This window comes from Ciona intestinalis, chromosome 2, assembly GCF_000224145.3.
Source record: "Ciona intestinalis chromosome 2, KH, whole genome shotgun sequence".
In the NCBI taxonomy this organism is placed as follows: domain Eukaryota; kingdom Metazoa; phylum Chordata; class Ascidiacea; order Phlebobranchia; family Cionidae; genus Ciona; species Ciona intestinalis.
Genome location: NC_020167.2, coordinates 3,710,720 through 3,733,889, shown reverse-complemented (window position 1 = coordinate 3,733,889; position 23,170 = coordinate 3,710,720). Strand labels below are relative to the sequence as shown.

Below are 23,170 nucleotides of genomic sequence, written 5' to 3'. Positions count from 1 at the left end.
TGATGTAAAAATCAAAAGACACCCATGTTACTACTACTCAACAGTGAGCATGAGGTGTATGAATACACTATGTCTCCAGTGTATAAGAAGATACTCATGTTATAATTTGCTCTGGACAGTGAACATGAGGATATGAGGTGTATAATCACAATATGGGTCTCTGGTGTATAAAGAGATACTCATGTTATAACTAGACTGTGAGCATGAGGTGCATGAATACACCATATGTGTCTGGAGTATAAGAAGTTACCCATGTTATAACTCTACACTGTGCATGACAGCATGAGGTGTATGAATAGGTAGTACCGTATGTGTCTTGTGTATAAGAAGATACCCAAGAAACCCCTTGTTATAATTCCACACTGGACAGTGAGCAAGAGGTGTATAATTACAAACAATATGTGTGTATTAGAAGGTAGTAAGATACCCATGCTATACCTCGCCAGTGAGCACGAGATGTATAAGTACACCATAAAGATGTTGTAACTTAGCAATTAAACAAAACTTCCGCAAGCACACACACAACGAAATGAGATATGAATAAATTTGCGTTACCGCAATCATTTCTAGAAAATCATGTCAATTATCCTGTGCAGACAGTTTTCCGCTAAAAACTGCTTGAAACTCGTGTTTAAAAAGTCTACAATGCCTTGAATATGCATTAACAACTATGGACAAGAAACTGATGCTAGTATTGGCACTTCTCTGCTACATGCAGCTCACTGATGGGTGTACCTACTGTCAGCAAGGAACTGGGAGACGCAGGGTAAGACGAAGAAGGGCACATACTGGTGACATGGAAAGGTATGGTGGTAAATATTCTAATCTATATGAGTAGGGTCCTACAGAAAGGCTTTATTATATAAGTGATAACAATATTAGTGGGTTCTACTCTATATGGTTGGGAAGGGGGTCATACAGTGGATCTATTAACCTAACTGATTTTTCATAGTATAGCTAGGCTACTTCACCAATATTTCCATTGGGTTAAGATAGAAACAACAGCAGGCCTAATGTCATGTAGTTTCAAACACCTAATACAGTATGTGGGAGATTCCAATGGTGTATCGAGACAAAGAGACATGAATGACTAATTTAACAATTTTTATCTACAGTCCGATGACTGAACAGCTCAAGGATGAAGTCATAAATGGTAATTCATAATTTCTGTTGAATTTAACTTGACTAAACATGTTTTGGTATTTTTACAGCAAAAATTAAACTTAGGTTTTTACATATTAAAATTAAACAGATATTTATATCTTTACAGAAATGCTCCTTGTAATGAATGACGCATTATAAGAACCGCATTAATTGCTCAATAAAATGCAAGTTAAACAAATTTTGCTTCTTGGTTTATGTTTCATACAGATTAAGATATAAATTCACAACACATACTCTGATTAGTTACTTTAGTTTGGGTCTATTCAGTAACGCTGTGTAGGTTGTATGCCATGCGCATAACAATTAAAAGATGAAAAATCAAAAAAACTTGGCATCGTTGACATCGTTAAGTTTTTACATTTGTGTTCCTATATGTGAAAATACACCTTAATACCAAATTTAATGTAGAAAAGATCAAATCAAGTAAAACAACAAAGAGAACCGTATTAGTAGCAAATCGACAGATGTTAAAAATTGACAAATTTAATTCTTGTCAATGACACATATTTGATAATATTTAATAAATGCAAAATATCTAACTTACCAAAATTCAAATTGCATTTTAAACCATAGACACTAAAAGTATGGTCTGCGCAGAACCACGGCGCCATAAAAACGTTCATACGAATGTGACATGAATGAATTCTGTAACTTACATGGTGCTTACCCTAACGTAAAAGCCAATGAAAATAAACGCCAACTATAATACGTGTTCATTTATTAAAGCTGTGCTCTCCTTTATTATAATAGTACTAACCTTGTTGGCAGCACTATGTTGGCAGTTTGGCACCACAGCATTTGATAATTGTACGTCTGTAGGAGCAAGTCACACATGGCAGGGTGGGGAAAGACGAGACGAAGATTTGTTAAAGATTAAAAGATTTGCCTTTATTTTAAAATATCCCTTTACCGGTGCCCAATCAATGATAGATGCAAAATAATGTTACAGTATTATGCGCTCGACAAAGATAACTGTTGTTAAGTATTAAAATTCGATGTTAAACGACCATAACATTTCTAGTAATCTCAAAAGCATAAAAAGGGCGAACAGAAATTTCCACACAACTTCGTTACCGTGAAAACGGCGCGATTTTTTTGGAAATACCCTAACATGATACCGTATACTAAAAATTTTGAGTTGATGTTTACCAAAGTTATTATAGAGACAGTTGATAATTCGAGCAGGGATGAGTCTTGACTGAAACAACGTTACAGCAGCGTGTTTCGTGGGAATGTTTATAGGTTGTTTTAAACCACCTTATGTAAATGTGTATGCTATTTGTTGATTACCGATATATGTGTTGGTAAATAATATATTGTTAAGCTTTTTTCCCTTCGATCCCTGTAGGTGAAATAGATCTTGGAACTTTTTCTTCGAAAAGAAATTAATTCTTAAAACGATCAAAATGTTAGATACAGCTGGAAAGGTATACGATTGTTGAAATTAGAGTTTTTTTTATTTAGTGTAAATGCATGATGTACATAAATAATAAATACACCTATGTTTGTTGTTAAATTTAGAGGTTAAAATTTTTTAATATACAGGTCATTAATTGTTCTGCAGCAGTGGCATGGGGTCCAAAAAAGCCACTGTCTATCGAGAAAATTCAAGTGGCACCACCTAAAGCCCATGAAGTGAGTATAATTATTGTATGTTACACCACATTGAAAAACTTACTGTACCTGACTTCATGTTTTTCATTTTTCCTTAGGTGCGTATAAAGGTAATGGCTACTGGAGTTTGCCATACTGATGCCTTTACACTCAGTGGTGAAGACCCAGAGGCTGCTTTCCCTGTAATACTTGGCCATGAAGGTGGTGGCATTGTAGAAAGTGTGGGTGAAGGGGTAACTGAATTCAAAGAAGGTGAGAATAATAAATCATAATGGTATATATGACGTATGACCGTTAGATTGGTATTATTTAGACGAATCATTTAATAGCAGCCCCTTTCAATTTTGAGCTATATTTAAGAAAATATGTGCAACCATGCACATTTTAAAGGGACCCATAATTATGTAAGATAGTGTTTATTTTTTTGTTCCACCGTTGCAGGTGATCATGTTATTCCACTCTACATACCACAGTGTAAGGATTGCAACTTCTGCAGACACCCCAAAACAAATCTGTGTCAGAAAATAAGAACAACTCAAGTAAATTAATGTTTTCCACCATCCTTGGCCCAAATGTATACAATTACTTACGCATCAAAACCAGATAAGCTGTGTAATAATTATCAAAAGTCTTACTTTTTTTAAACCAACTGATAAACTTACACTTTACACATTGCCTATCCAACGTCTGTTTGTATTTGATTTACAGGGCAAAGGTTTTCTACCCGATGGAACATCTCGTTTTACATGCAATGGTCAGATGGTTTATCATTACATGGGAACTTCCACATTTAGCGAGTATACTGTTGTTGCGGATATTTCGCTTTGTAAGGTAGGTTGCGCATCCTGTTTAATCTTCCACTTAAACTTCTACTTGAAGTGCTTTACTTTGAAAACAATCGCATTTGTGATTTATCTGACTGTGCTGTAACTTGTAGCTATAGTTTATTCTATAAATTGTTTTTTGTCATGCATTACGATTTGTATCATTTTCAGGTTGATGAAAGCGCTCCACTTGACAAAGTCTGTTTGCTTGGATGTGGAATACCAACGGGTTATGGCGCAGCACTTAACACTGCCAAGGTAAACCTATAAAAGTAGATAGTTTTAACATAAATTCAACTGAAAAACCCAAATATTTACCAAATGTACAAGTTTTTTATGCCCTTTAGCAAAACACGGTTTGGTTCACCAATACTTAATTACGTATAGGTTGAACCTGGGTCAACATGTGCTGTGTGGGGTCTTGGGGCAGTGGGTCTTGCTGTAGTGATGGGTTGCAAAGCAGCTGGAGCTACCAGGATCATTGGAGTTGACATCAATGAGTCAAAGTTTGAAATTGGTTGGTATTTTTACAGTACAATATTTAATTCATGGTATACAACATTATTCTCATGATGTCCTGAAAGACATTTGTATTAATAATTTTGTATTTTAATAAATAAAGGGTTTTTTATTACTACATATGGCGGGAAAATGACAGTTGTAATAAAATAAGTGTTGTTACATACACCTCCCGCTTACTCACAAGTTATAATAAAACATAATATGTGTCTATAATAGCCAAGCAGTTTGGTGCCACAGAGTGCTTCAACCCAAAAGAATCTAAAGTTTCAGCAGATGAAGCTATTGTTGCTTTAACTGATGGTGGATGTGATTTCACATTTGAATGCATTGGTAATATTCATACAATGGTGAGAGACAACTTTGTGTAAAAGTTTGAAAAAAATGGCTTAAAAACATATTAATTAAAAAAGTTGCACTTTTTTATATTAATGAAAAATAAGGTAGAATGAAGTGCTTTGGTGTAATGTGCCAAATAGTTTAAAATTGCTGTGTAAGGCTTAAGCTGTGCTACTTTATCTACCCTCTTTGCTAGGTACATATTTGCTTTGTACCTATTGTTAGACCAGTTAAGGCACATATATACTCTGCCTGATAACATTACACAAATCTGTACTGTTATGTGCAAAAATTCACTTTAATCAGCTATAAATAGTGACAGCATTAAGTCATACATATTATTTTAACAAACATTAATTTAAACGCAGAGAGCTGCACTTCAAGCTGCCCACAAAGGCTGGGGTGTCTCAGTTATTATTGGAGTGGCTGGCAGAGGACAAGAAATTTCAACACGACCATTTTACCTTGTTACTGGTCGTACATGGAAGGGAACTGCATTTGGAGGTAAGCACTTTTTTAAACATTTGGCTTTTTTCTTGTTCAAAGTTGACTCGACACTGTTACCATTGTTGGCCGTTGTGTTCTGGGGTAAACAATCACCATTTAATCTAACCCAGAGGTCTAATGGGACATAAATATATATATTTACCCGAAGTTACTTAAGTGGTAACTTGCATATCTATAACTGTCAATACGCATTACGCAGCCATGACCATGAGAGAATAAATAGTTAACATTTATCCATTTAAAGATTATTTGCTGCAATGTTTTTTCCAAAACTATTTAAATCAGATGCTGTACCTTATATTTCTTCAGGATACAAGAGCGTTGAAGGCGTGCCAAAACTGGTGCAGGATTACTTGAACAAAAAACTGAAGGTTGATGAGTTTGTGACTCACACAATGCCCCTTTGTGACATCAACAAAGCGTTCGATCTGATGCATGAAGGAAAAAGGTAATTTTTTTACGAATTATTTAGGAACAAATAATCGGCCAATGAGCCAAAATATTGTTTTGGTATTAAACTCTTTCTTTCATTTAAAAAACTCTTCATGTTCTTTACAGTCTTCGTTCAGTGATCAACTTCTAACTGCAAGAATGTTAAAGCGATGAAAAGTTCTACTCATGCATATAATTGTGTAACCTCAAACTATCACCAAGCTAAAATTGTGTAACTTAACTATCACCAAGCTTTGTGTTAAATGCAAATAAAATTACTCGCAATTTAAAAGTGTGCTGTTGCCTGTTAATATAGTGATTAGAGCACATAATTACCACTATAGGCTAACAAGTTCAAACACAAAAATGTTGTATACACCATGACCAAAATGGCATCCATGTTACAACCTGCAAAGATGTGCAAAGCAAGAATACAATGATGATGAATGGTTTTGGATTCATAATTAAAAAATAAAAAGTTACTAATTTACGATCGCGATTGAACCAACTGAGATATGACATTCAAAACAGCACCCAACACATTCTGAACTGCATTAAAATTGTATTTACAGTAGAATACATGATTCGGGTTGTGTTCTTACATGTTCACCTTATTAAATGGTAAGCAACACACCAAGCATAAATTGATCAGAATCTACACTGTACATTATAAGTTGGAACATTAAATAGTCAAGCAGGTCACATATGACAGGTTTTCCATCACCGTACTAGAATAAGAATTGTACGACAGCTTAGAAGCCGTACAAACAGGTTTACAAAGAGTGAAATAGAAATAGTACAATAAAAATGAATAGAAAAGGCATGAAGCGTATCTTCAGAATACTGCTGCTATAGTGTGTTAAGATTAAAAGAAAAGGAAAGGAGTGTATAGAGCTGCACCCAACATTGCCCCTGCTGCTACACCCCACATAAGATCCCCATTACGATAATAATATGGATCACGTTCTCGTATCACGGTCACAACTTGGGTTTGTGGGTGGACTGTGGATAGTAAAATATTAAGCTATAAAATGAAAGTATTGAATATAGAGTAATAAGTTTCCCGAAATAAAAAAAATACATATATTAATTTATACGTTACCTCATAAAACCTCATATGTTATTCTGTGATAGACTGTGAACCATAAATTAAGACTTTTAGATGCAACTTATTCTGATATTACAATCTGATTATCTTGGTTTTTATAGTTGCCTGAACTATAAGTATTCACTAATTTAAATTAAACAGTGCAAGTCGTAGTTGTTACTATACTGAGACGCCTAAAACCTCTGTCTTGGGCAGCTTCTGCACAGTTACTAAAAAAATGTGGAATTAAAAATCTTGTAGTCTTAAAAACAGTGAAAATAAATTTAACAAACAACCATTTAATATTAAAATGTTAACTTCTATGAAAGAATTAAATAAAACAATTCACGTGAATATTACTACAATTCTAAGTTTCCAACTGAACTTTCAACATCTTACCATAGTAGGGTTGCCCATATTCGTTGTACCAAACTTGCACAGGCCCATAGTTTGGATAACAATATACAGGTGTGTTGCGTTGTATCGGGTAGTTGGCTCTGTGAACACTTGGGTAAGAATTCCACCTCCGGAGATTGGTGTTTCCTCCAGTTCGGATTCGGATCATTTGCTCCACCATCATCTTCCAACTCCTGAAGATGGAAGAAGAAATAGATTTTAGTTAAACCTAAAAAAATTATCTGTAGGCCAATCCTATAGTGTTATATATTGTTATATATTGAGAGTAAAAAATTAAAATTTATGCCAGATTTGGCCAATTTGGATAGAAAGACAAATTAGAAATTATTTTAAAGTAGTTGGTAAAGTACTTACATTATATTAAGTGGTAAAGCCGATATAAATTGCAGTCCGAGCCAAAAATGTGGTCTTACAACTACTAGGTTAAAGTAGTAAAAATAATTACAAAATATATCACTATCAAAAAAAAACTATATATACATATATATAGTTAAAATAGAACAATATCATGTACTGTAAAACTATCCAGCAAGTAGCCTGTTATGCGACAGCATATGTAAGTAACAGTATTGGATTATATAGAAACTAAATAATGTAGCACAGAACATCATACACTTACAAAGCTTCATCAGAGTTTGCTGCACAGAGAACCAGGTTATTGTTGTGTCGTGATATCAGTTTCATCAAACAGCCAAAGTTACGATGATCGGGAGGGTCAACTGGATTACATTAGAAATATGGTATTACCGTGTTACCATTACATAGGGTGGTTACTTTTGCTGTTTCAGGAATAAAACAATATGGAATAGCCACACTGCACGCACAAACCACAAGTTATGCTATATATTATTTACAACTAAGCTATTACCATATCACATGACACATATTATACAACATATTAGATAGAAATAAATCCAATAATAGAAACAAATATAAGAATGCTACATTTAGGCTTTAGGGCATTTTTGTTGAATGAATATTTGTATATCATACTTTACAGCAGAAGAAATGATATTTTTATCACAACTGAATTGTTAAAGTCTACCGTTACACTCCAGGGCAGTGTTTATAGCAGCACACTCAGCAGTTATGTTAAAATTTCCATGTTTCTCTTTACGAGACTCATCCTCATAGAAAGATAGATTTCCATCCCCATACAACACAAACCAATTCTTCTTCCATCTTTTCAACACGCTGCCTACATGACAACAAATGACAAGGAAAAAAACAAATTACATTTTTGAATTTAAAAATCCCACAATTATTAGGTTATTAAACAATTAACATAAGATAAGTTTATTTAGCTTTTTATGAAACTAACAAGTATTGGAACAAATAATAAATATAAACAACTATGAACAAAGGAGAGGTATAGTATTAGTTACAAACTTACAATGCTCTATGAACAAAACACACATTGACACATACATATATTCTTATTGTTTACTAGCCCAATTAATCCCATCAAAAGATATAAATGGAACATAGGACACAAAGTACAAGAAGTAACTTACTTTGTCGAAGCAGCCAGCCAGCTTTAAACGTTGGTATTGTAGACATTATACTTTTATTAAGCCGGAATGTAAATAAATGTTCCAATTAACAACTTGAATTCCAAAATAATTTAAAATATTTATACCTAACTCAAAACTGTAACAATTACCAAATTTCGAATCGAAAACTGTATACAAACGAACGATACGTCAATGTATACGAATACGCAGCAAAACAAAAGTTGTGTATCAGCTGACCACTATGGGTAAATATAATCACGTGATATGATGTCATGCCTCGTGACTTGCTCTCGAATTTGCGTAAATCCAATAAAATAGAACCACTGGTAAAGAATTACCTAAACGTAAAAATATTCTAAAATTTTTTTAAAAAGTGAGGTATGTTATAAATTGGTATCATTTCATAACTAAACATGTAGATCACATGCCCAACTGTAAGAGTTCTACTTAGGGAATTTCCCTGGTGATATTTTGATAGAGTTGATTAACTTCAATTCCACGTGGTTGTTTTTGTTAGTTTTCTAATAAAAAGAAAATACATTAATGTACCATGGCTGGGGCAAAGAAGTCCACCTCAAAGAAGGACTTAAAAACCAAGCTATCGAATAAAATTAGAAAAACCACGAAGAAAATGAAAGATTCAAAACTTTGCAAGAGCATGAAGTCAAAAAGAATGAAGTTAAAGGAGGAAATCTCAACAGAAAATAAGGAGACGAAAGAAGAAATTACATTTTGCAGCAGTTCTTGTGATAATTCTCAATCTCAAGAAGATGAACTAATGCCGGTAATGTATACAAATTGTTTTAAAATCTTTGTAAATGTTAAACCTGTGTTAATTTTTGCAGTCCCCTTACAAGAAATATAAACTGGAGCAAATGAGTCGAATGTTGGAGTCGGTCAATATTTGTCCTCTACTTCCGGACGACTGTGAATTATTCCCTATAAAGAAAAATAATGAATCGGCCTTGCTTGCCATGAAAAGCACTTCAAGTGTGAGTTATATTAATTATATTTATGTTTTATGCCTTGATCTACAAAGTTGTTACTAGTAATATTCAATACATTAAACATTATTTCCAAATAAGCATTGTAATGATTAACTTAAGCCATTAAAAGCCCTTTTAAGTGTGAGTGATATAAAGTATATATATTTTAATCATTCATGTAAAAAATTCTTAAGTAGTAATCTTCAAGACATTCTCAGTATAGGAGCATCGTAATGGTAAATTTAACATACTGTGATTTTAAGTTTTAACCACAGTATATTAAACATACATTCAACACAGGGCGTCAAACTTCATGGTTGTGCAAAAGTGTCTGTAATTTGTGGCTTGTGCGTAATTAACGGGTTCACTCTTAGTGTTGAGAACTCCCCACAAGTGATAATGGCCCCTCTTACACATGTAGCAACAACTGTGCGTCCTATCGCTGTTGAAACAAAGCAATGCAGAAAGGATATTTATAAAAAGTACAAAACAGCAGTTTCGAATATTAAAGGTAGATATACATGTTTGCTTGATAGGATATTACTGTACAGTGTACAAATCTTCATATATACAGTCAGTTCCAATATAAACATGACCTCTGCACCTAAATGTATCAACTTTCACTTTGTATAAGCTACAATGAGGGATATACCAAAAGCTTTACTAAGAAAAGTATAAACATTTAAAGCATATACGTGCATTTGTTTTATCTCTTTACAGTGTAAAAATGTTTACCTTAAGTACATAATATAGTTTTTCTTTATATCACCAGACACCTTAGACAAATATGAAGTTATTCTGTTGTTCCAATCAACCTCAATCCAAACACTCAGCTATCCTGGCTATCCAGATATTTTTACTCCATCAATAACTGAAGTGAAGGACTTTAGGGTGTTATGCAAACAATGTTTCTTATGTTCAACATCCAGGTAACTCAATGTAATGTGTAACTCACATATTAATTTGGTATATTGTTGGCGCTCAGTGGTCGGATGATTCTAACTAAAATTACTGGGTTCCATGCTGGATGCTGCTACCATTGTAGACACGTGTCCTTGGGCAGAAAATCTTTTTTATGTGACATTGTCATCAATCGGCTGTCAAATTTTTAGCAATACACCAACAAAACAATAAACCACAAAGCATGTGTTGTATGAAATAAAAGATTTGTATTGACTGTTATTGCCCTAACGCTTAAGGATAAAAACATGTATTTTATTCATTTAATCAAAAAAAAGTTTTAGCTTCTATTAGTCTGTTTGCATTCGGTTTTCTAACGATACGTGTTAATCATTGTAACTATTATCAGATATTTCATTGAACACAATTCTTATACGGAAGCTGTTAATTCACTACGAAGTCATGACAACAATACCCAATCATATCCTGTAATTGTAACTGCTGGTGGTAAAAATGTTGGAAAATCAACATTTAACAGATATCTTGTTAATCGTCTACTAAGCGAGTAAGTAATATTATTTGTACAATTTATGAATTTTCATTTTGCGAATCAAAATTTGCATATATATGTATAATATTTTGCTACTTAACAGTTCAATTTCTTACATAACCTATAGGTTAGAGGGTAACCTATTTCAAATTCAGTGTAAAACTTACTAATTATTGCAAACTAACAAATGACCAGAGTTCATGAGTGAACGGAAAATGTACACAACATTTTACATGACAACTGTAGTTCATGCTCAAAATAGTTGCACCATCGTTAGGCAATATAAATCACGAAATTTTTATACTATGATCGTACTTATACCAGTCATTATTATATTATTTGTTAAAGTAAAACTGTTGGGTTTCTTCAACAGTTTAAGAACCAACGTTTAAATGTTACAACAAAAGGCGAACTTAACATTTTTTATTAATTTAAAACAAGACTAGTCCGTTATAATCATAACACTAAAAAGTCAAATTTTAATTTCAGCCACAAACATGTTTATTACTTGGATTGTGACATCGGACAAAGTGAATTCACACCATCTGGTTTCATATCCGTTACACGCATTGAACAAAACCAACCTTTACTTAGCCCTACTTTCACAAATGAAGTCAAACCAATGCTGATGTGTTATTACGGTCACAACACACCTTCTGGTTTGTGATATTTACTTTGAATCATACTGAATTTCTGACAGTTTTTGCTTTTACTTGACTGTGACCCATTAGTTAAAGTATCTTCCTCTAGCCAAGAGGGTACTGGTTCGGTACCATTGTGGGCATATATGCTCTTGGCTAAGATACTAACAACTATTGCTCCAACCCAGTGGTTCCTTCTTTGGTTGGCTAAATTGTCAGCCATACCCACAAAAATCTCCCAAAACATAAATATTGCAGAGTCACATAAAGTAAGTCCCAACAACGTAATAGACACCTGTTAAACAGGTGTGGCGTTGTATGCACACCAGGAATACGGAGAAACTACATTCATTCATAAAAATAATGCAAATATAAATGTAAAACCAAGAGAATGTTTTTATTAATAGTTATATAAGATTTAAGTTCTATTTATTATGTGTAACTTAATTTATATTATAATATCATAACTTTTTCTGACATTGATCCAAGATTGTAACTTACCTTATACATTTAACCTTGTTAGGAGATCCTGACTTCTACTCATCATGTGTGCAGTTTGTGCTGCAATCATTATTTGAAGTATTGAATGGAAATCTTGACGGGCCGCTTGTGGTGAATACTATGGGTTGGATACGAGCTCTCGGACTTCAACTTTTAATTGACACGATAAGAATGGTTGGTAGTTAATGATCCGGTGGTTAAATTGAGCAGCTGGTTGTGTAATTTTTCATTATATACCCAACTATATGGTCCGTTGCACTGTTGTAAATAGAAAAACTAAACAGCAATAATTAATATACATATTAACATACAAGTATAATGCACATTAACTCCTTTAACATCCTACATTATTATGCTCTTTTTGTTGAAAAAAAATCTCCTGCATTTGGAAACCTTATTCCACTATTCAGGTGAACCCAACACACATCATGCAGTTTCAAACTGCCAAAGACTCTCGGAACCTTGCTCCAATGACGAAAGAGTTTGTATCTTCTATGACTGGGTGGCTGACTCCACAAAGCCACGCTTGTCATGAGTTGGTTACCATAGCAACATCAATCACGCCACTCGAAATGTTAGTGCTTTTTACAGGAAATGACACAGAAATTAAACATTACATCAATTCTGGGTGTGTGTGTCCTTGGCCAAGGCACTTAACAGCAATTGTTCAAACCCAGTTGTCCCTTATTGGTGGTCTAAATTGTTAGCCAAACACCTTAAAAAGAATAATCACACATAAAGTTACAATTACATATACCAGTAAGTGAGCATAAGGTGTGTAACCGAACGCCCGTGTTCTAACAAATATTGTTTCCCTAACACACAAGGCTAATTCAATATCGTGTCTGGTAACATTTACAAATATGTAATACAGTCAATCCACAGAATAAAGTACATGGCACCAGACTACCGCAACCTGGCTATGTTGTCCAAGTTATCACAAATCGCGGATGCTTGTGTTAATAGAGACTCTTCAATAAATCAGAAATTGACCAGGTATATCGTACTTAAAAGTGTGTTAATAATGTCTATTGTCATGATGCCCTGTGACGACATTGGTTAATTTAATTTTTTGGCACTTATTATTTTCTTCTGCTTTTGCTATTTGCATAATTTTTATATATAAATTTGTTATAGAAACTGGGTTGTTGGTTCATACCAAGACTTTATCTAGTTCAGGAATCTATCAGGGTATCTATCTATATAAAGTACTGTGGGGTAAGATGGATACCAGTAGCACATAATAACCCAGATTTCTACTGTTAAATAAATTTCTTAAATATTGCTTGTGCTAAATGGGATAATGTGAGAAAATGGCAACATGGTTCATCTTACCCCAACCTACTATATTTCCTGTTTATTTTTATTAAATACTTAAAAAATGTAATTTAGTTTTTTGTTTGTAAACGTGGTTTACTCATCAGGCAAACTCTTCTTGGGAAACTACAAAGTGCTCAACCTTTCAAAATCTCATTGAAACATTTACAAGTGTATAATGCTACAGATAGTCAAGTTAAATACAAACATGTCTTGGCTGCTTTGAATGCTTCTGTAGTGGCATTATGTATATCCCCTGAAAGTAAACAGGTAAGCATTATGCTGTTGCATCTTTTACCTTGCATAACTTGAATAATCTTGTAGTGGCTCATCTAGTATAAATTTTAATATATTTCGGATTATTTGGTTTGCCAACTGGCAAGATTTCATCCAGCAATATTTTTTCGTCTAAAATTTAAGCTAGGACTAATAATGTAAACTCTGATAAAAAAAACAGAATTGTGGAAATGAACAAAAAATTAATGTATTTTTAACTTTCGACATCCTTGAAAAATGGTGTCAGTTTTTAAAACATAATATTTGAAATGAAGACAAATCTGTCAAACACATGGGCTGGGATACTTATATTGAAAAGGAAATTGGTTATAATTGTAGATCTAAATTGATTTTATGTTTACATTAATCAGTACATCTGAATTTGTTTTAGCACGTCTAACTGTGTTTTTTTGTAATATATTTTGGGTTTAGGAGCCATTCAAAGTTATTTTTCTTTTAGTGGTTTTTACCTGTAGGGTTTTTAAACTTTAGGTTGAATTTACTTATTATTATTATAAGTAAATAAACAATTAATGTTGTATTAGGATCTAATGAAGATTGGTAATGAAGATTTCATCCCACCTGCTCAACCATGTACTTGTATTGGTTTGGGGTTGGTAAGAGGTGTGGAGCCAGATAATGGGTTCATTTACATTGTTTCCGACCTCAATCTACAACAACTGCAGGAAGTGAATTGTATAATACGTGGAAATTCATCAATACCAGAACCTTTACTGCTGGAACAAGAGAAGGTAATGAGAATCTTTATTGGATCTGCAAACAATTAAAATTCAGTATTATTATTTATTTAAAACAACAAAAACACTTACATTCATGCTCAGCTTCTTTTATGTTAGTTTATATTTTGTGAATGCAGTACAACAGTACTTTAGATTCGTCTATTATCTAGGATTCTTACTATCGAAACTTTACCAAAAAAATTATCTACAAAGTAACATTCATGGTTACTTGTAAGCTCGCACAAGCTGTATGAAAGAGAGCACCCGTGTAATAACGACTTTCGTGGCCAAGCGAGGATAAACAAGTGAAATTCATTCAACAGGAGGCCACTAAAGATTCACCATATGTGACGAACAACTTCCCATATGAAACGGTTGGTTCAGGAATGTTCAGAGTACACAGGAAGTTTTCTAAGTTAACAAATGATGGGAAATAAGTTGGTTTAATTTCAGATATTATTTTAAAGGTTTTCATGTGTCAGTACGTAAAAAATGAAATACAATCAAAATGCATTGTCAATTTGTTGTTACAACTAATTTCTGCCATGGTAAAAATAGTCATATGCGATGCGTGACATTCTTATAAACAAACATCACACAGGTTGATAATTATATTATTTCTATTTTGGATGCAAAACACTATACGCCACAGGATAAAATCCTAAAAATATACACGGGTAAAGGGAAAGGTCCAGAATCTGTGTGTAAGTGGTGATGGTTGTTAACATAAGATTGTCAAGGCAACAGCTAGTAACTTGTAACTTCCAACAGGACCTATGCTAGTTTAGAGGGGGAATCTAGTACATTGTGGACAAAATACAACGCTTCAGTTGTAATCAGTCAGTCCAGCTCCAAGCCACTGACACACGCATAAAATACAGGAAAATACTATAATCGCAAGTTGGGATAATAAATAAACGCTACAATCCATGTAATATTGGCATTATACACTAGTGCATCAAAGGGTACTGCTTCAAGTCAAGATTATAAGTTTTAACATGTCGGCAAATTGCGTTGTAGCAGAGCTGAATGCTGCAGCTACCCTCAAGGATAAATCTCAAGAAATTGTTTCACGCTGTTAGATAAAAGCCACCGGGTTCAATGTATGTGTTCAGACATGGTTTTTCTTGTGTATTTTTTCAGTCGATTTTCACATAGGTGTAGATTTTTCGAACAAATAAACTGGTACCTAGGAATCCAAGGGCACCTGGCAAAACACAAATACACAATGTTTGTAAAATGGTTAAAAATATAGTAGGAGTTATTTTATTAGCCGAAGCGGGTCACAAAAATCCAATTATCAATAAAAAACAACAACGATGTAAATGCCATGCACTGAATTAATAGATAAATCAGTCATTAGAATTTCCAATCCATAAAATGTGGTGAAAGTTATTCGGAGCAATTAGTTATTAATTCCAACAGTAATCTGATAGTTGTATAATATATTGCAGTGCTTCCTATAAAACCTGACACTTCCTCACACACCATATATTATCTACTTACCACACATAAGACCCAGAGCAATACTGAACACCGCCATGTAACCAAAGTAGTAAGTTGTTTGGAAAAGGCCGTACATTCTAAATAATAAAGAGTGTTAAGCCATATAACATGTAGATATCTATACTGCTATTAGTAATGTACTGAAGACTAAAATATGAGAAAAACGTAACAAAAAATAAGAGTTTTTTTAAATAAAAATAAAAGATTTTACTCTAACTGGATTCACACAAAACAAAATATTTCCTGTAAACTGTGGTTATTAAAACTGTGGTTATTAAAACTGTGGTTATTTTTTTTAACTTACTTGGTTTTAAAGAAGAAGTAGTAAAAGGAATACAAGTAAACATATGCAGCAGTCGAACTGGCAGCGAGGAAACTTGTCCATTGCCTAAAATTCATTGACAGACATTATTAAAGCATTGTTCATATGTTGCTTGTTATAATGGTAATGCATTGGAGGCAGACTTTAAATAATAAAATGACAATAACTTGTTTTTTGAACAATATTGCTGAACAATTTTTAAGAAATATCGTTTAGACCAGGTTAACTAAAGGGAAACTCATCCATTTTTAATAAACCGTTAAAAACTCTTCTGTCAATTTATGATTTTAATAAAATTAATTCTCCATAGAGCTTTATTAAACTAATCCATGTCGTTATTCCTAACTTTAAACATTGCACATTCAGACAACACATGTGCTGTTAATGGTTAAAGCTTTATGTGGCCTTTGCAACATATAAAATAATCAATGCTTTTATAATACCCAATTTAAACCCGAGAAAACATGTTAAGCACAGGTTAGGGTTTAATGGCTATGGGTTAAAGGCTGTAGGGGTGAGGGGTTAAATTGCGAACTTAATTTATGATCCACATACCATCTGTAGTCCTCTGCATTGAGAAGGAAGTATGTGCATACAATGGTAACACACACTGTTACTATGGTAAGGATAAGAAGCACAAGGAGGGTGAAGCCATACACATAGTAGATCTTGTATGCCCAGAATGAGGTGAATATGAAGTACCTAAAGTAGATATATAAGTTTAACTCTGTTTTGATCTGTTTTTTTTTAAGTATTAAAAACTCAAATTGTTGGTAAACAAGATTTTAGGCATTAAAATCTATCTTTGCCCTCTTTCTTAAATTAGCTGCAATAAATGTTTTGTAGGTCATTAAATTGCTGGGAACCTGCAACCCACACAGCTCCAAAGTAATTTTAGGTAAACTATACAGTAAAAATAATTTGAAAAACCCTACATGGCCCTTATACCATGTTCTGCAAAAAATCAGACTTGTGTGAAGAAAAGCCAGCACGAGGTTATAAAATACAATGCTGCTCTTTTTTATTCAGTTACTGAGATTTTTCCTACAAACTATGCAGCCTCCACTTACATCTCAATAAAGATGGATCCAAAAGGAAGAATTCCTCCAAGAGCAGCAATCACCGATGGTTCCATGAACCAGCGTTTGTTGGGAATAGGTCGAGGCACAGCGTTCACTCTACATGGTGGGCTCGCACCACCTGAAATGTTACGACCCAATATTGTTCCGATCAAACTGAGCGGGAGGATCACGAAGATGATGATGCAGAGCATCGCAACCTGGAGTCAGTGATCAGTGGATGAGTTTAATTGCAAGAAATAATTATCATTGAATTAAGACCATTGGGTAGTCTTTGCCATTCAAATGCGGAAGTATTTTATCATGTTTTGCATTTTTTTGTAAAATATTTTTTTTAATTTTAAAAAGCTATAACTTACTTACAACAGAAAAAAATCAAGTGTATAAAACGCTTAAATCAGAAAAAAAAAAGATTTATAATACATCACGATTTGTTTTTCTTTACAGAAGGTATAAAACAATTGAAACAGACATTACATATAATTTTAAAGCAATATTAAGGCTAAAAAATCTCACCATAGTTCCGAATGGGATAGCACGAGAGGCGTGATAATACATTGCGATAAAGTTGATGAAAAACGCTGTGCTGGAGACCAAAGTAGGCAACAGGAGAGCACCAATCACCATCTGCCGGATCCAAGATCGACCTGAACAAATATTTTGTTTTAGACTGGTGTTGTGGCTTAGTGGTTGGGTGATTGTATTGTAACTGAAGGATACAGAGTTCTATGCTCCATACTGACTCTATGCATCCCATAGGCGTATGTGTCATTAAATAACATAGAAAGGATGTGTCTCCAACCCAGTGGTCACTGATGGGTTGTAGTGCCGTTGGTGTTGGAGTAAAACAGCAACTTCTGACAAAAATGTCAGGTCTTATTGGCATAGCACACTGTAAGACCTCACTAACACAAAAAAATGCCATATTTTACTTAAAAGAAGTTTGACTTACCACCCATCCTTGCATACAGAGAACCACCAGCATATCCATTGACTGGTGCAAGGGCAGCATATACGAACACAGCTGTGCTTACTACTGTACCTCGCCTGTGATAAGAATTAAATACATTTAACCAAGCAGAACACATTGTATCTTCTTATTTAATTACACCACTTTTTACTATAATTATGTTATTTATAACTTAACTTTTTAACTGGTTTGACTGATATATCTTAAATTTTGGACAATTTCTCAGTTTCCACATTTTAGTTAGTTGGGGTTATAAGAATAATCGCGTTTTATGAAAATTTATTAAATATTAAGATCAGACTTACTCTGTATAAAGGTCCCCTAGCATGACAAAGAGGACCACAGAGAGAGAAGTAGCGAGGATGTGGGATCCGGATCCAACAAGGGAAGAGAAGATGAGAGGATATGAAGCAGCTCGAAATACATCACCATGAATTTGTTTCCAACCATATTCATCTCCGAGATCTCGTTCCTAAGATAAAGGATACAGGTTGTTATTATTACTGCCTCAAACCTAGAGGTTATGAGATCAAGACTTGTCACTGCTACAACTGGGGGCAAATGTGTCCTTGCAAAACAGTTAAAATTCTCCAACCCAAAACATGTTTGGTACCCCATTCTTACGCCTACAGCAACTTTTATTTTGCTTTTAGATGTACACAAAGAGACATAGATAATCTGTAGTGCATTTTCCTCATACATAAGTAAAGATCACTATGTTGGATGACTATCTATGACTGCAATATCATTCTAGTGGTGGCAATGTCACCCAACAGAGAAATATTTGGGGGCTGTCTATAATGGTTCATGATCGAGTTATTAACAGAAAAATATGTTGGGTAAAAAAGATGTTTACAACTGACCATATCATCAAGATCATCATCCTTTTGGTATCGAGCGTAATCTTTTCTTAAAGTCCTCATCAGGATCATAGAGACGAGTCCAACGAGGAATATGACCATCATGAAGGAATTGAATATCGAAAACCAGTGGATCTGGAAAAATATTGCGTCAATTATTTAGACAGGATAGCCAGTGACAGGGTACTTTTAAAAATCGCCATTTCCGAACTAACTTTAGTAATTTTATGTGACCAGTACTTTATGCTGTTTTGTTTCTGCTGCTGCATATATTTTTTGTGTGTGAAAAGGCTCTTCTGGCGTATTTGTTTTTTTTTTACTTTAAAAGGAGGATTGATAATCTTGCCGTACAGCGAGACATGATTAGGTTTGCTGTTCAGGGAGTATAATACCATTACTATGTTATACGATTGATGTTGACATATTATTGTGTTTCTGTCACCACTGTCCTGACAACTGTCCTGACAAAATCACATGACTTACTCTGTGCTGGAAAAAACTTGGATCAAGGTATTTCTCATATCGATCTCGGAACAAGGTATCGGAAGATTTCCAAACAACCTGGAATAAATTTTTAATTTTTAACCATAAAAACAAGTGATAGGATAAATTTAATGTTTTCTTTCAAAACACATTTTTACAAAACAACTAAAAATATTGTAGTAGTATATTGAATTATAGTGCGTTCTTAGTGTACATATCAATTAATTAGTCAAAAATTTAGTAAAAAAATATATTTCAGTACAGTTACATTCAAGTCAATAACAGGGTACCAGTTGTCTACTTGTTCATTATTATTCATTGTGTTAAAAAAAATATTTATTAAATCAAGAATATCCAGATATAAATTCTGGTTGAGCTATACAAGTTAATACAACAGCATTATTACGCACCTCATATGTGAACTGGATTTTAATATTTGCCACCAATTTTATCTTCTTATCACTGGTGAGGTTAATATCAACAATCTGGTTGTCATTGTAACCAATTTCAAGTTTCTTGTGCGTCCACATGTAAAAATCTTCACCATTTTCATCAGCCTCACCCACAATACCTAAACATAGGTTTTGGTAGAGTAAAAATTAGAAAAAAATGGATAAAAACACAAGAATTTCTAAAGATAAAAGAAAAAATACAAGAATATAATTATTACTTAAATATATATTATTTATTATTATAATGCTGGCCTTTTTCATTATTTGTACAGGTAAATAAACCAATTTTAATATCAATATACACAAACATATCTAAATTCCTAATGGGTATTTGATTAGGTTAACAGTATTTTTTTTTTCTATATTATAAAGAAAACGTGGGTGCCCCCCTATGTATGAATAAATTTTAATAATAATACACTACATAGAGACGGTCAGATGGATAACAAATTTTAAAATTATTTTAACAAATAATAATCACTTATATATAAATTTACCATATTTACGGGCCATTACGGCATTATATTTTCAATATTATTATTCCAAAAAAATGTTTTAACGTAATGGAACAACACTAAGGAGACCAACTTTAACTTTAATCTTACAACTTTATACTAAAGATGACAAAAACACTTAGAAGATAAACATAACTACTTACCCCAAATAGGCAAGTCATCCATGTACATCTGGTACCAGTAATGATTATCAACCGCGTACACAAAGGATTCGTATTTCTTTTGGTCAAGTTCAATTTCACAATATTTTGTTGGTTCAACGTTTTCTGCAAACAACAGTAGATGTTACAACAAAATCATGTAAATCAATATTGAATTAACAAAATAAATATATAGGCCTATTTATATATATAAAAAAATACATAAATGTATTTTTTATAATGATAGCCTAAGCCCTTTGTCTCTTACAATTCTCAATAAATAACAAATATTCGCCAAATAATAATGTGAAGTCATCTTTATAGGTGTTTAACTCTTTCAATCGCAGCGGAGCAATTATAGTTTGACATTGCGTAAGAATTCTCCAGTGTGTTACAGAATAAACTGTTGGAAGTGTTAGAGGTTGGTGGTTTCAAGGGTTGTTAGTTAGAGGACAGAGGTGAAGAGGGGTTAGTAGTTATTGGGGTTAGTGGTTATACTAGTCAGTGGTTGGATATTTTTGTATGTGTGTCACAAATTCGTGCATTTAAGTGTTGCAGTTTCTTATACATATGTTTTGTGTGTGTGAGTTTTCTGGGTCATTCTACTGGCCTATCTGAAAAGATAATTGCGTATTTTGGAAGTTGTGGAAGGTAACTGTAAGGTCTAGAGCCAGACCAAACACCCCTGCTGTTACATATCTAGATGCTGCAGTTATCACGCTGTTCTTTTGTTCGTGTGTCTTTCGTCATTAAATTGTTGCTTCTATAAGCGAGTCGCAGTCTTTAGCAAACATGATATACAAGAGTGAACTGAGTTTTGTGCTGTTGTAAGAAAGAGGAATAAGCAAGGCGTTTAGCTACGGTAAATAAAAGGGACCGGCTTCAAGATACTTTCGATAGTTAATTCTAATTAAAATCCATTCGTGACTCTTAAAACATGACAGTCTGGCAGTTAGCAACATTTTTCACTAACACCAAGTATTATAATCCTTACGTTTAAACTTAATATCCAACGCCACTGGTATTTCAACTCCACTCCTTGCAGGGCATCACCAAGATTTTCATGATGACGATCTATTAAACTTTCCTTTCCACCCTTACAAAATGGAAGCCTGGAAAACAACGAAACTATGGTTAAAATTAAGGTAGTGGCTATTGCATGGTTTATTCAGTGAAACAGTAAAAGCAAAAAAATTTCAAAATATTTTATTAGAATAAAAAACAGTTGTTTTCATGGATGTGATGTATTTTTGTTCTGAAAATTATAAGCCAATTTTAAAAATCTCAAAAGTTAATAAAAATTTAAAACCAAATATATTTTTTTCACAACAATATAACATCACTGATCTGTCTAAAGGCTCTTAATTGGATACCTAAAATATTCATAGGTCTCTTGTCTGTTATGATATGGTCCGACAGTATTCATCCATAATAAGACATCTTCATCATCTTTGTACTGTAAAAATATCGAAAACATAACAATAATAAAACCTAATATTAATTTACATGGGACTATACAAAGAAGACGGAACACTTTTTCTGCTAGGAGGCAATTACAAACTCGTTTCTCTATTCTATGGGGAGCAGTTAGTTTCACGGTTTATACACATAAGATATAACCCCAAACTCGTGCTACTCAAACAAAAAAAAATTAAAAAAAATTAAAAAGTATTCCACTGTGAGGGACTCGAACCCGATAAAAACGAAACAAAGATAGTATACGACCGCACGCAAACCGTTACACCACAGACTCGACGACAGTAAACAAAACGAAAGAGCATATATAACCGACCTAATGTGGAAAAGATGTTCTTACTAGTGTTTTATGTATTTAGAAAGGTATTTTTATTAGTTAATTAATTTGTTTTACAATTATAAACACTTTGTAGTGTTTTCTCGTGCGCTTTTCCGTATTTTTTAATTTAAATAATTGCCGAAGCAGAAAAAGTGTTCCGTCTTCTTCGTATAGTCCCATGTTATTAATTTTACTACAGAAAAGGCACCAGTGCTGCAGTGCAGCATTCGGTGGTACGCAGACTAGGGGTGGTGAAAAATGTTGGAGGTAGTTTGGGATCATTAGTATGAAGGCAGAGGGTAGTGGTTTCTGGCTATAGGGGTTAGTAGATAAGGGTTATTTAGTTTAGTAGTTACGATAGTGGTCATGTAATGTAAGGGAAGATTCTGCACTACCACCTTTTACCGAAATATACAGTTAAGATATTCGGCCCGTTTATCATGTACCTTTGATATATTATATAATGCACAATTTAAACTTACTGTGTGTGAGTCTTCGTCGGCAATAACAAACGCAATAAACGAAAATAAATATAGAAATTCAATCAAGTGCTTCATATTGATTTGTGACAAAAACAAGCCAAAGAGAATCGTTTTTCTGGCTTTTACAACACCACAGACTCCTTAAACTGAACGACAGTCGTACAGTAAATCGCCTAAGTACCACTACGTACTGAAAATAAACAGAAACATATCAAAAACTATCCGGCGTGTTTTGTAC

General features: G+C 33.5%; 4 protein-coding genes and 1 long non-coding RNA gene across 5 annotated transcripts; 3 read left to right on the top strand and 2 right to left on the bottom strand.

Annotated features, from left to right (window-relative positions):
* Window positions 1-289: 289 nt before the first annotated feature.
* LOC104265400 lies at window positions 290-1,341 on the top strand. The gene is made up of 3 exons (XR_717132.3): window positions 290-804; window positions 1,116-1,153; window positions 1,271-1,341. It is a non-coding gene; the product is annotated as an uncharacterized LOC104265400 (long non-coding RNA).
* Window positions 1,342-2,488: 1,147 nt separating this feature from the next.
* Window positions 2,489-5,687, top strand: adh3 (alcohol dehydrogenase class 3). Its single transcript, NM_001032492.1, is given in 11 exon segments — window positions 2,489-2,591; window positions 2,710-2,799; window positions 2,877-3,030; window positions 3,220-3,317; window positions 3,487-3,609; window positions 3,774-3,860; window positions 3,990-4,119; window positions 4,341-4,471; window positions 4,829-4,964; window positions 5,277-5,415; window positions 5,526-5,687. Coding segments are annotated over 11 exon segments (1,134 nt in total). The 5' UTR covers window positions 2,489-2,570; the 3' UTR covers window positions 5,551-5,687.
* Window positions 5,688-5,770: 83 nt separating this feature from the next.
* LOC100177232 (pleckstrin homology domain-containing family B member 2) lies at window positions 5,771-8,593 on the bottom strand. The gene is made up of 5 exons (XM_002121720.4): window positions 8,418-8,593; window positions 7,949-8,101; window positions 7,523-7,622; window positions 6,886-7,076; window positions 5,771-6,401 (listed from the first exon to the last, which is right to left on the bottom strand). Exons 1-5 carry the CDS (start codon window positions 8,461-8,463, stop codon window positions 6,265-6,267), a joined length of 627 nt encoding a protein of 208 aa, XP_002121756.1. The 5' UTR covers window positions 8,464-8,593; the 3' UTR covers window positions 5,771-6,264.
* A 268-nt stretch (window positions 8,594-8,861) lies between these two features.
* Window positions 8,862-14,848, top strand: LOC100179576 (polynucleotide 5'-hydroxyl-kinase NOL9-like). The gene is made up of 12 exons (XM_002123514.4): window positions 8,862-9,201; window positions 9,263-9,409; window positions 9,704-9,914; window positions 10,176-10,332; window positions 10,713-10,868; window positions 11,343-11,512; window positions 12,018-12,169; window positions 12,406-12,569; window positions 12,881-12,991; window positions 13,420-13,582; window positions 14,134-14,340; window positions 14,652-14,848. The coding sequence occupies exons 1-12, from the start codon at window positions 8,968-8,970 to the stop codon at window positions 14,763-14,765; spliced, it is 1,986 nt and encodes a 661-aa protein (XP_002123550.2). The 5' UTR covers window positions 8,862-8,967; the 3' UTR covers window positions 14,766-14,848.
* On the bottom strand, window positions 14,753-23,149 carry LOC100181892 (transmembrane 9 superfamily member 3-like). The gene is given in 16 exon segments (XM_004225671.4): window positions 14,753-15,535; window positions 15,835-15,911; window positions 16,139-16,222; window positions 16,712-16,858; window positions 17,227-17,435; window positions 17,752-17,882; window positions 18,188-18,282; window positions 18,511-18,677; window positions 19,069-19,200; window positions 19,549-19,626; window positions 19,959-20,119; window positions 20,659-20,781; window positions 21,650-21,671; window positions 21,674-21,767; window positions 22,029-22,111; window positions 22,933-23,149. Coding segments are annotated over 16 exon segments (1,746 nt in total). The 5' UTR covers window positions 23,008-23,149; the 3' UTR covers window positions 14,753-15,467.
* Window positions 23,150-23,170: the final 21 nt, after the last annotated feature.

Bases quoted from the DNA above. Each gene is read 5' to 3' on its own strand.
- LOC100177232 (XM_002121720.4), bottom strand. From the start codon at position 8,463: ATGTCTACAATACCAACGTTTAAAGCTGGCTGGCTGCTTCGACAAA. The intron at 7,623-7,948 runs GTAGACTTTAAC...AATGTAATCCAG, and splicing joins CACTGCCCTGGAGTGTAACG to TTGACCCTCCCGATCATCGT. The intron at 7,077-7,522 runs GTAAGTGTATGA...TTCCATCTTCAG, and splicing joins GCAAACTCTGATGAAGCTTT to GAGTTGGAAGATGATGGTGG.
- LOC100179576 (XM_002123514.4), top strand. From the start codon at position 8,968: ATGGCTGGGGCAAAGAAGTCCACCTCAAAGAAGGACTTAAAAACCAAG. The intron at 9,915-10,175 runs GTAGATATACAT...TTATATCACCAG, and splicing joins AGCAGTTTCGAATATTAAAG to ACACCTTAGACAAATATGAA. The intron at 10,869-11,342 runs GTAAGTAATATT...TTTTAATTTCAG, and splicing joins GTTAATCGTCTACTAAGCGA to CCACAAACATGTTTATTACT.